The sequence below is a fragment of the Centroberyx gerrardi genome, chromosome 4 (assembly GCF_048128805.1).
Source record: "Centroberyx gerrardi isolate f3 chromosome 4, fCenGer3.hap1.cur.20231027, whole genome shotgun sequence".
In the NCBI taxonomy this organism is placed as follows: domain Eukaryota; kingdom Metazoa; phylum Chordata; class Actinopteri; order Beryciformes; family Berycidae; genus Centroberyx; species Centroberyx gerrardi.
Window position 1 is genome coordinate 8,175,016 of NC_136000.1, and position 13,067 is coordinate 8,188,082.

The 13,067-nt window shown below is 41.3% G+C and overlaps 1 protein-coding gene across 1 annotated transcript in view; it reads right to left on the bottom strand.

Moving 5' to 3' along the window:
- cspg4 (chondroitin sulfate proteoglycan 4) overlaps window positions 1–13,067 on the bottom strand; it is a 65,465-nt gene that overhangs the window by 20,180 nt on the left and 32,218 nt on the right. Inside the window, exons 2-5 of the mRNA XM_071922318.2 lie at window positions 9,184–9,347; window positions 3,733–7,287; window positions 2,439–2,627; window positions 1,962–2,243 (exon numbers count right to left, since the gene is read on the bottom strand). Of these exons, the coding sequence (XP_071778419.2) occupies window positions 1,962–2,243; window positions 2,439–2,627; window positions 3,733–7,287; window positions 9,184–9,347 (4,190 nt within the window). The remainder of the gene's footprint in view (window positions 1–1,961; window positions 2,244–2,438; window positions 2,628–3,732; window positions 7,288–9,183; window positions 9,348–13,067) is intronic.

A 13,067-nucleotide genomic window follows, 5' to 3' on the forward strand; every position in this document is an offset into this window, starting at 1 on the left:
ACATTCTTGTGGCTGCTGTTAGCGTAGGATTCCTGGCCTGTATTTGGAAGTGCAGACCACTTATGCTATACAGAAAGGCTGCCTGACTCACACTCTGTTTTCTTCATTGAACCTCCACATTACTGTACCCTTACATAACCTTGTAGAACCACCCCGCATGATGACTATCACAAAATTACTACACGCAGCAGTTAAGCCAAAGTCCAGTCCCAGGGGCTGGGGGACTTGGCCAGTGGAGCTTGAAACAGTGTTGAGCTTGAAAAGAACCACTGCTCCCTGAGTGAATATAGAAAGTTCAAATAATGCTGGATAATGAGGACGCGCACATCCGACTTCAATTTAGGAACAATTACACTCTGGTTTAAATGCTGCGCTGACTGAGGCTTGCACATTTGTTTTTAAATGTGGTACTCATTTGGGAGAATGGCTGTGTTTCATACTCAGAGTATAACAGTAAAAGGAAATAGTACACTGAGTCCACTTAAAAAACAGTCTCCATCAACCGGTATGAAGAAATCAAGGTGGTGACTTTTTCTCTGTGACATTTCCAGAGTGGCAGACGATTATGTCTATGCTCATTTTTGCCTCCCTACTACCAACGTAATCAGATTTAGCTGAATCATGGCTATGCACTAGTCCCAGTTGAGCTGGAATGCACAGTGGGGTCTTTGAGAGACAGAGAGAGTGAGTCTGGCAGAGGCAAAGCGCGGGAGGTTTGTGTGCGCACACACACATTATTATAGGAATATATTGGGCCAGTTTATTTTGGCTCCGGGCAGTCCAAAGGCACCGTCAGTTTTTCCACAATGGTTCAGCAAAGAGAGAGGAGTAGAGGGAGAGCCGGGGTAGATGTAGGAGCTATAAGATATGTGACTAACCAGCTCCACTAAACTATGTGGTCCATTCAGAATGCATGAGGTTTTTCCACCGGTAACTACTCATGTATTTTTAATATTTTCCTAAAGCAGGGGCCTCTGAACCACATGGCGGGAGACCAGATAACTGTGTAGCAACTCCAAAATTCTCCCTTTCTATCTGGTACTACGCAACAAATCCAAAACAGCACTGGATAGTAACTGGGAACTGGGGAAAGTTCCACAGTGACGTGTAGCTGTGGTAGTCCTCTTGAACCATGATCAAAGTCATGAGAGGTAGATGTTATTCTGGTATAATTAGGACTGAGAGAAGTTGTGGATTATTTAGTGGTCTAGCGGGAATCTTTTGGTCCCAGAGTAACAGAAATATATCTTTGGTTTGTTCTTGAGTTTTCTCAAACAGTCATGGACAGCCACCTCAGCACTTGTTATATACAGTCCTTAGCACAGTTAATTGAAATGATTTAAGAATTCTCACGTTACATGGAAAAGTCTAACTGGAGAAAATATTTAATCAGCATTTTAAATATAAATCAATTATGACCCCTGGGAATACCAACATTGTAGTTTGGAGTGATTTGTTTCTAATCAGAGTTATGTCTGCAGCCTGCCTGAGAATAATAGATAAGAATGTTGTGACGTTTCAAACAGGCCACGCCCACAAAGTTCGGTACAAGAGATGTGCCCAGCTCAATTTCTATGGGCAAAACAAAAAATACAAATTTTCTGTGGTTGCTTTTTCTGTGTTCTAATAATTTATGTGAAATGTATATGGTGTAAATAATGTGTTGTTACCTTTTCACGGTTGTCAAACAACTGCATGATCATTATAATTTAATTATCTGGAAGTCACAAAATGCTAACAAGCTAACATATTTCTGTGCAAACTTCCATGCAAGAAAGGACTCATGTTAGCATTTTGAGACTTCAAGAAAAAACATTTTAATGATCATGCTGCTGATCATACTTGATTTGAGCATTTAAGGATTTTCTTACTTTTACTTAAGTAGAATTTTGACATCCACCAGAATATTTCTGTTTTTACCTAAGTAAATAATTTATTTCTTCCACCACTGCACTGCCTACCTCGTCCCAGGTGAATACGGTGAGTTCCTGCTGGTCTCCATCCAGGAAGCGGAGGTCCCCATGCTGTGGCGCCTCCTCCACAACAAAGTCGATGATTGCTGAACTATAGAAGGGGTGCGAGATGTTCAAAATATCTGTGGTAACTGACATGCCAGCGCCTTCCCTCACGGTAAAGTTGAGGGTCTGGACGGGGATGAGCCGAGGTACGATGTTCACCGAGACGTGGAGGTCCTCCACTGTGGTAAAACCATTACTGACATCTGCTGTGAAGGCATCGCTGCCCTGGAAGACAATGGATGTTGAAATAACCAGAAGTTATTAGGATAATCTCTTAACAAATACACCATATAAATTTACACCCATTCATGGTTGGGGCTGTGTTTTGTCTTTGCTTTCACACTGGGTATGAATTGAAGGGAATTAGCTGCCCACATCTGAATTATCATTACAGCAGAGTAAAATGAAATGACTATAAACCTGGATGGATGCGGACACATAGAGGATGCGCCCCTGATCAATGTCCTCCTGAGTGAAAGAGTGAACGTAGTCGAGGACGGGGGCGGCTGTACTGTCTGAGTTATTCGTCAGCTTGACCACATGACCCAGACGAGGAGGCTCTTTGATGGTGAACACCATTTCTGAGGGCAGAATATCAGCTTGCTCCACCTAAAAGACAAAGATAAATCCATACGTTGCAGTTGATGTACAGTCGAGGTGATATAGTCTTTTGTTTGTAGAATGATAAGCTTGCAGAAGGATAGTTTGACAATTTGACTGTATAGTGACCAGAAACTAAAAATCGCATTGCAACATTTTGTACACTTTAACAACATGCTGCATATTTATACACAGGCAGATTTATGGTCATCCCATTTTGAGAAGTTTGGATCAGCTCTCTGGAACCCTAAGTCTTGTAATGTTTAACAGCCATGCTTCCATTTCACATTATTTCAGAAGAGCTCGCTACTTTCCATTTCATAGTAAGCACGCACCTTGGATAAGCTCCCAAAAGCCAAGTCAATATTTTACAACTTTTAAAGGCCATTCTGTCACGGCTACATTTTTCAATAATCCGTGTACTGGGTATCTACGTGCTTTTTTAGTCAATACTGAAGATCTCAAAATGTATACAATATTGTGAAATTAAACTTTACTTTTTCCAAAATGTTTCTCATTAATTTAAAAGTCAAGATATATACAGGGATATGTTATGAATGGTCCCACAATTTAAACTCCATTAATTGCTTTCAAGATGAAGTGCAGGCAGGCTCATCATATAAATTACAGTGGGCTCCAGAAACCTCCTCAGGGTATACTTAGTGCTCTGTTTTCCACACTTAATAGACTGTAATTTAGTACATAAACTAGATTAAAAACAGCAACTGTAAAGTCATACTTAGTCCTGCTTTTATGTGGGTGTCTGTACATTAGAGAGATGGTTACAAAACAAATGGTGTACAGTATCACGAGACAGTGTGCTCGATTGAGTCATGAGAAAGGTCTACTCCACAAAGAGAAAATAAACTTTGAAATTACAAAGATAATGTTCAGTCACATAGTAATGACTGCCAAATTATATGAATTCTAAATGCTGTCTCATTAAACAAAACCAAATGTGTGCAGCCCAGATTAAATGTCAGTAAAGCAAATGAACTGTATATTGTAGGTTTGTTAATTATTGCACTAAATCACATGGAAAAAAATATTTCACTCAGTATAAAATACCAGTTTTGCCTAATGTAAGGATAATTACAGAATCAATAAACAGTACCTTGAGATGATTCTGGTTGATTATGGTATGTTCTCCCTCATAGGAGATGATGACTTCGTTGGTTATCACCTCAGGTTCAGAAAGGTAACCTTGCTTGAATATTTTAATCCTGAAGGTACCCTCTTCAGAATATCCTTTCGCTTGGACAGTGAATCCAAAGGAGTCCTTGGACCTCAAACTCTCATAATTATGCTCGTATGACACAACGCCCTTCTTCAGGTCCTCCTGGGTGAACACTGAAGCCTCGATCCCACTCACGATAATCCTCCCATCACTGGGTGGTGACATCACTCTGAACTTGATCTCACTGTCATCTCTGATGTCCATGTTGGAGTCAGCGCTCAACAGGGTGGTGTTGAGGGTCTTGGTGCTGCCATGGTCCATGACAACCATAGTGTTGTTCACCACTTGCAGGTAGGGTTCGCCTGCTTGGATCTGGAGCAGTGCGGTGGTCTTGTGGAAGCCATCTGACACCTGTAGTGAGAAGCGTTCACGGTCTGCTCCATGGTGAATGAAGAGAATGTTCTTATCTCTCAAGTCGGCTTGTGTGAAACGGAAGAGGGGTTGTGAGGGGTTCGATTTTGACACAATGTTGCCTGAGAGGATTCCCTCACGAGCGTAGACAATTTGGGTATCATTGAAACCTGAGTCATCATCCTTAAACTGAATGACATCAGTGGTTAACAAACGCTGTCCGTGGCGGACCACATTGAAGACTTTATCCACAACTCGCATAGGCACATGCTCGTTCTTGGATTGAATGGATATTCTGAAAACACCACTCATTGATTCTTGACCGTTTGAACTTTCTGCTTCCTGATCAAATGCGGAGAAATTGAACTCATCATTGGTTGTCTTGGAGCCATCATGCTTGTAAATAAGTCTGTCAAGCTTAAGGTCTTCACTGCTGAATACTTGAATTGCCCCCTCAAATCTAGGCTGCCCGGGTGGGGACTCCCTTATAAGTCGGCCATTCTTTGGGTCTTGTGTGACCCGATACAAGAAATCTGTAGAACTTGGTGATTGGATCCAGAGATAGTTTTTGTTCACAGTATCCTCACCACCCTGCAAGACAACCAGTCTCTCATTGGTCAAAACAGGAGCGTCTGAATTGGCGAGGATGTTAATTGGGTAGGTGTACAGAGGAGAGTACTGATCCTCAGCAAAGACTCTGAACTGGAACTGGTCCACACTATCCACAGCTCTGCGCACCCGGAGCCTGTAGCTAATATGGCTGTCCCAAAGGTCCTTCTGGGTGAAAATGTCACCTTCAATCAGCTCCTTGTCTAACAACTGGAGACTACCCAGTGTTGGAGGTTTCACAAGGATGTATTTTACAGTTCCTGGATCTGGACTTTGCCCTTTTACTTCAGCCTCAAGCTCTGTGTGTCTGATTGTTTTCTCTTCTTCTCCCTGCATCTCCAGTGGGACCAAGTTAGAAATTTTCACTTGCGCAGGGATGATCTTGATTAAGTAGGTGTTGTTCCAAAGGGAGAACTGCCCCAGGTGGATGTCAAACTGAATCCGCTCAACCACAATATCTTCCTGGTCACTTGAGTCTGTGCTCAAGTATCTAAGAAGGTCTTGATCCAAATCTGATTGATGAAAAGTGGTCACCTGCTTGGGCATGCCATTACTAGTGATTATCTGGAGTTCTCCAAATCTCAGAGGTTGTGTGATGTTATACACAATATCTCCATTACGAGGATGAGCAATGACGGCCAGATTTTGAACACCTATGGAAGAGTTGCTTCCCTGAGACAGGAGGAGGCCAGTATTGGTCACAATAGTCATATGTGGCTGTGTGACAGACAGCTTAAAAGAGGTTGATTGACTTATTGAGTGTCCATCAGATACTTCTAAGGTAATTCCAGCTGCACTACCCCCTCTGTGTACAAAATAGATATTTCCATCTTTCAACTGTCTGCAAGTGAACTCTGTGATGCTTCTCCCTGGTTGCTGGCTATTTTCTAAGTAACCGACTTCCATGGAAGGCTCTGAGGTTACAGTTACTACCAATTCATCACAACGTGTGTCAGAATCCACAATTTTGATAAGATTGGGACTCAAACGAGTCCTGCCATTTTCTGTGATGGAAATGTCTCCTCCACTAAGTTGTGGTATATCATTTACAGGAATAATTTCAACTGGGAGGACATACTCGCGGGGGTTTTTTAGACATTCTGGAAGGTAGCCATTACTGTGAACAACCACCTCTAACTGGATTTGATCAGCATACCTTTCATTTCCATCATGCAGATACTTTATTTTCTTATTGGCAACATCGAGAAGAGTGAACTTTTGTGTACGTTTTGTGTTAATGTTCATATCAACCAGTCCATACCAGGGATCATTCTGGAGAGTAAAGATGATCTGAGATTGACGCATTCCTACAGCATTTAGGTCAAACGTAGGGCTCAGGTTGTTTATATCTAGGAAAACTTCTCCACCCTCAGGCACAAGCAAGGGGGTGACGTCAAGGAGTTTTGTTATATTTCGGAACATCTCTGGCGTGTCGTCTGTTGGGTAGCAATGTCGTTCATTGGGGTCTACGTCAACATATTGGATCCGGACAGGGGCAGTAGTTGTAGTTGCCTCTAAGTCATAATAACTTGAGTAGTCATAGTCTTCCCCTTCACATTTGACATGGACATCTTTAGTCACCAAAGCGTCCTGCAGACTCCTGTCCTTCTGATTTACTTTGATTTCCCCCAAGCACCCAATGAAGGATTCAGCTGTTATTTCTTCCTCCATACGATCCAAGAACCCGCTATCACGGAAGACATCCTTCATCTTCCCCTGGATACCTCCCAAATACAGATTTCCAACTAAATCCAATCTTTGTGAGTTGTCAAGAGGGAGGGAGGCAGACTGGCTATCAACATTCATTTCAAATGAACTCTGATCGACCTGGACCCTAACTCTATGCCACTGATCGTCATCCAGCAGCACCTGGGTATTGTCCAGTACCTCCATGCCACTGCCAAGGTCCAACACACCTTTGAGATAGCCTTTCACAACACCAATAGCAATGAAATCAGACTCTCGGCCTGGATGGAACACAAGCAATGCATCATCAATGGTGGTTTTCATTAGGAACTCCAAGGTCCGTGCAGCCCCACTAGCACCGCTCCAGGTGGGGAAAGACACAAAAGATTGTGGGCTGATGAAACTTGTTGTCTCCCCATCACCAGCCTCAAACTCACTGCTGCAGGATTCCTTGGTGTCATGGCAATCTGTTAATGCGGAGTTGAGAATATCAAATCCATGGGACTCAAATTTGACCTCGGTCATGCAGCCACGGAATGGTGGAATGGCGTTGCTGAGGTAGGGGGCATCTAGTTCTCCTGTTCCTCCAAGCCAAATGCCCATGTCAATGTTGAGCTCCTCCCCAGTGTCAGTCATAGGGTAGTATGTTGAGAAGAGCTCATCAATTGTCATGGTGAGTTTGGCATCCTGCAGTGTGATGGACACTTTATGTTCCAGAAGGTTGTTCAGTTGTACTCCAAGAGATGAGGACAGTGTCATCTCACCAGCACCCATGTTCATTCGCGCCTATGGGAAAACAAAAACGTTTTATTTAACTCAAATTATACATGGCTTTCTACTTTAACTTTTGTTAGTATTCATTGTGGAATATGACATGTTTACAATAGATCTTGTGTATTTTGTTGGCCAAAATGGTCATGTGAAACTGGTAGCTTTATTATATTAAAGTATCTACATTTGGAAAGCACATAGTCTTATAGGATCCCGGGCTATACATTGATACATTTTAAAATAGAATGAATATATGTTATTACTATGATTTTGCAGAGTTCTATCAATATTTATGAACAAGAACAAACTCTTCCTCAAAGCCAATCCTCTAATCTGTGATGACATAAAGCAACACTTCCTGGACACTCTCCACTTGAATGGGAGGCTGATTTGTTGACTCATAAAATATTTGAGTATAAGCCTCATTTAATCATAAAATTAAAATTTATGAGCCCGAAAATGTATCCATAACCCCAGAAAATTACTCAGGTATGCTCACAGTGTTGACTAAGCTGTATTTTCAAATGAAATAGTTCCAAAAAGTGTCATCTGATACCATCAGACATCTTAGTCTTGCTTAAATAAAGTTGAACAAACAGACAAAGGCAATCTAATTTTTTGTGAAGCCTTGAGTTTATGTGCTCAGCGCTCTGATCACTTGGAAGAAAGGAATGAAGAAGACTGAGAAAGGTGATATTGTTTCCTTTTATCGCAAATACGCTGAGATTTCACCTCATTAAAAATGCAGAAACATACCCTTTCTGGGGAAAATCTATATGAATCTGTGATAGCACATCTGATGCCAATTCTACTCCTCTCCAATGCTGTCAAGCAATTAATTACACAATTAAAATGTCATGGTTCTCATTCCATTTAGACAGCTAGTGAAGACAACACAGCAAATCAATTTAGCGTGTTTTCAGAGTGGCATTTAATGGAATCTGTCACATACATGGCCACAATTCAATCACTAACAAAACTACATTTAAAGACACATATCTCCAACATCTATGTTGCAGGCCTACATAGATGAATATGTCTATTTGTGGAAAAGGGTTAGAAATACATTAAAAATTTGTGGAGGTGTTTTAAGCAGAGATACTGTACTGAAAATCTGCGTGGGACTCATTTTATTTCTGATGTCTCTGAGATTACAGTAGAGAATGAATCAATACAGTTTGTTATCCAGCTGAAATAATAACTTCTGTGTCAACTTTAGCTATGCTTGAGTGTCATCGACTTGCTTTCAATCATCCTCCACCGAAACAACACAGAACAAGATACACCTACTGCATTAGATGAAGTAGATGATATTGTAGCAGGGAAGGCTTGTTTTGACATTGATTATTATTACATAATTACATTTTACTATAGTTAGATTAAAAAAAATATATGATACATGCATGTGGAGCTACATTTGTATGTGAGTTAATATGTGCTAATTATGCCCAAGCTAATTGTTGAAGTACCCTATGATGGAAAATAACATCTAATCATAAGTATCAACACTAATTTTATGAGTATATGACTGTATGTTTACTTTACATTTAGCAATTTAAATTATTCAATTTAAGTTGTGTAAGTTTTGTTTTTATAAATAAGATTTATGAGTACAATTAGCACAAGACTTGACTTTACTTGTCCTAAGTAGAGCTTAAACATGAGCAAAAGAGGAACCACCCCCAAACTTGGTCTGATAATAACCCATTACATTAAAAGGGATGTTTTGGGAGATGAACAAAGTCTTGTGGTGAGAATTTCTTTTTTTTACTTTTACTCAAATAATTTTCAAGTAGTCTTACTCTGGCTTTAGCAACAGTAGCTATTCTTGAAAAACTTTTTTTTGTAAGTTGTATTGTAAGTGTAGGTGGGTATTGTAACCGGATCTTCCACATTTTGTTCCCTACTCACCTGCAATTTCCCATTCTGGAGCTCAAGGAACAGGTAGTCTTCCATTCCTGCAGCCAGGAGAAGCAGCCCACTTCGTCGGCTGGTCTTGAACTGTAGCGACAGGTGGAAGGTGGAGACATCTTGGATGGCCTGTATGCTGCAGAAGCTATCCCCAAAGTAGGATACTGTGGAAAGAGGTGAAAGAGTGTCAGCAACAATGATAAAACAAAATACATTATCATGGCTCTATAACTGTCAGGGGTACTTTGATTGTCCGAATGTTACTGTAAAGTATTATTTGAAATTTTACACAAAAATAAACAGTAAATTGCTGTTGTTGGACAAAAACATGTATCTGTGAAGAGTACGCTTTTCTGTGAAGTTTTATCAGTTTTTTTGGTCACAAGGAAAATGAAATAGGTTGATTTGATAATTTGCATTCTCTGGATTGATGTTGCCCTGCTGCAACACACTGTGGCTCATTGCACTAAGACAGCACAGAAAGACACCTAGATGTGATGCTATCGGCTTCCTAACTCACCCTAAAACTGGTGGCAACTCAGGGAATTCTGATGTGGAAGTTTGGAGAAACCAATTAGATGAGGTTTTTTTGAGTCTCATGTTACAGTGCAACTTGCTCAGGATTGACTACTATATTATCAGGCCTCCTCCAGCTGCTCCTGGCTGAAGAGGAGCTCTTCTGGCCTCAAAGGGATTCTCTCACTGAGACATCAGTCATTACCCCTGCGGAGGTTTTCTGGGCATAGAGTCTTGGGGTGTAGGATTTCCCAGGCTCGAGCTGTCTCCTTTCCAATGATATGCAAATTCAGCCACCTGCCTCGGACCGTGCTCTCCGGAGCCCCTGACAAAATGTGAACCACGGAGGAAGTCAATTATTTCCCCATGCACATGCTCTGAAATTAAACTGGACAACCTCCAAGACCCTGTTTCCTAGGCATGGTTTTCCACGGCCTTAGCCAAGAGACATAGAAAGGGGGCTTTCCAAAGCCACCCACTTGCCTTCATAGGGGTGATAGTTCAAGACACAGAAACTCATTGGAAGACAGTGAAGAAGGCACTCAACACAGTGCTAGTGCTTTAGAATAGAGAGAGGAAAGAGAGACATTGCTGTGTCAAAATTGGAACATTCCAATGAGATCGTAAGGGCCAAAATATCCCCTAAAATCAACATATAGTAGCATCTAACAGCCTGACAGGGCAGTGGGCTCAATGCCCAGGCAAAATATCTCTAAATAATCACTCAGATATGACTAAATCACTAAAGGCCGTTATGTTATTTCAGTTGGTACAAAATAGCGGTACATAATATGAGAGAGTAAACATTCACATTCATAGCTATAAATGGATAAACTATTTCTCAAGACTGTGTGTTCGAGTCTGTCTGTGTGAGAGCAAGTGTGTGTGTGTTTAAAGGGCATCCTGTGTCTGTGCTGCATCCACATTAATGCTACGCTGACAACTTCAAACACTGAAGGGTACATTTGTCCTTTGCTTTCTCATCCTGTAAATGAACCCTTCCATCCCAGATCTGCAACAAACACTGGAAAAGTGAACAAAGACAATCATTTTGATGTCAGCAAGGACGAAAGCAAAGCTTTTATCATCGCGCCCATGCTTTTGTGATTTCACTAAGAGGCATTTGCTTTTGGTTCCAAGGCTGCTCTGTCATGAACAAAGTCAGTGATGAACGGTCTCAACACGAAGCCAAATACACAGAGCGACTTTCGATTACACACTGCTGCACAGCACTGCTCTCCTGCAGCCAAAGAAACGCAATGTTGGTGGCTCTCAGAAATAAATAACACAGGAAATTTTCTTTGCCATTATCACATGCTGAACATGACAATCTATTATCATGTGAATATGAGCAGGCAACAAGACAAATCACCTGAAATAGATTAGAGAAAACAGCTACCTAATGCGAAACCACAGAAATGGGATCATATCCTGCAATTCAAAAAGAGAATGGAGCTCAAAATACAAATATCATTTGTATCATTAAATTGAATTAAATTATCACATTAGATATCATTAATTTTCAAATGTCACTTTTTGGAAGCTATCATTGTTAGTTGATACTGGCTGTGCCAGAGGCTATTATGGTATAGTTCAGAGAATTCTGGGTAAGGCCAGGGTCTTCCAAATAAAAGACTAGTGCTAATTGCACAGGAGCCTTCGGGCTGAAACTAAAAAATGAGGAAAAATAATCTTTTCTTAAAGGCAATTGCATTAACAAAGAAAATCGCAATGAGCTTCATGGTCCTTAAACCTGAGCTTTTGTTGGATTGTTCACTAAGCATGGGGATAAAAAGCTGAAGGAGAGAGCGATGCCAAGACAATTCTGCCTGGGGATTTTCTGGTTCAAATTGAGCTTGCTGCTGCTGCCTTCAGGAAAAGGAGCACATTTTCTAATGACACACAATGGCTCTACTCTCTGCAGTGTACCTGGACCTGGAATTCATTAGCTCTCTGGCTAAGCGGTGCAAAGCTGTGAATAGAATACATGTACAAAAAGGACATTTTCAATAGGCTATGTGTGTAAAATGCCCTGTTCCTTGGCACTTCTCTGTTTCTCTGGCGCTTTGTTTTTGAGCTGTACAGAACTTGGACAGAGGCAAACTGTTTCTGTGTTCACACATTCAGACAGGTATGCAAGGAGAGAATCATACCTACATGATGAAAAAACCCTGCAGGAATGACTTTTGAAAAAGGGGATGTGCATCACAAGCCTTCAGTTTTCTACTGCACAATAGCACTCAGCAATTCTCCATCTTCCAGGGACTTTGGAGCTGGGGGTAGATGGGATCTAGCTGAGGTGATTTCTCTGGCAAAGCATCATTAACTGAAGTATCATCCCTGCTCCTTTAGAGTGTAAGCCTGGAGCTGTGAAGCCGCTGACAGGCTTGGTCTGTGTGTGTGTGTGTGCGTGTGTGTTTATGTGGGTTTATCCCACCATAGACAGCGTGCTGGACTGATCTTGGGACAGTCTCTGATCCCCTTTAGCTACCACGCCCCTCCTCACACTACTTTATTGTGCATCGAGCAGAATCCTGGTCTCAGGCCAATGCAGATGGCTATAATTTGATGACTGACTACGCTTGTATTTATAATGCTCGAAGGAAACCAAGAGTTTCTTTCTCTCTTTCACGAAAGACTGAATGAATTACCCTGTTGTCTTTCTTTCCCTTTCCTCCTCCTTTTCTCCGTCCTCTTTTGGTCTCGATCTAGCGACACATGTCCGGAAAAGCTATGGGGAAGAGAGACAGATCGACCACAAGTGCAGGAAGATTGGAGACACTCGGTCGGCTTTGTGTCCTGTGACTTGTCTGTGCCGATGAGTCAGACTCACTCGCCATTCACTGAGATTTTATGTGAGTGTGAAGACGTGTCAGACAGACAAACAAGTTTTGAGTCTTCAGTATGCTATTTTGTGCTGCCCTCATCTCATCTGCATCTCATGAGAAAATACTTAGATCAGATACAGTTCATACACATATACACCCAAATTCAAAGTGCAAAGAGGTGGACTCTTTACATATTTGAGCTTGACTTAAGTTAGTGTTAACTGACACTGAGTAACTTTACAGGTATCTGAATAGTACAATTATTTTGACAGCATAATCCACATTTCTATCATATAATATGTTTTGCTAAAGTATGTTGAAAATTTAACCACCAAAAGAGGAAGGATACCCAGTGTGTGTTCTTCTCCACCGATTTTGCCATAGCAACAGTGCCTTGAAGCCAAACAAACCACCTACTTACGTAAGCCATGGTTAAACCATGGTTAGCTTGACTATAAATAGTGGTTATGTTGGTCATTTGTTTCCCTTGTTGGGCTGTGCCTACTACACTAGGGCATAATGACTTCTGGATATAATTAT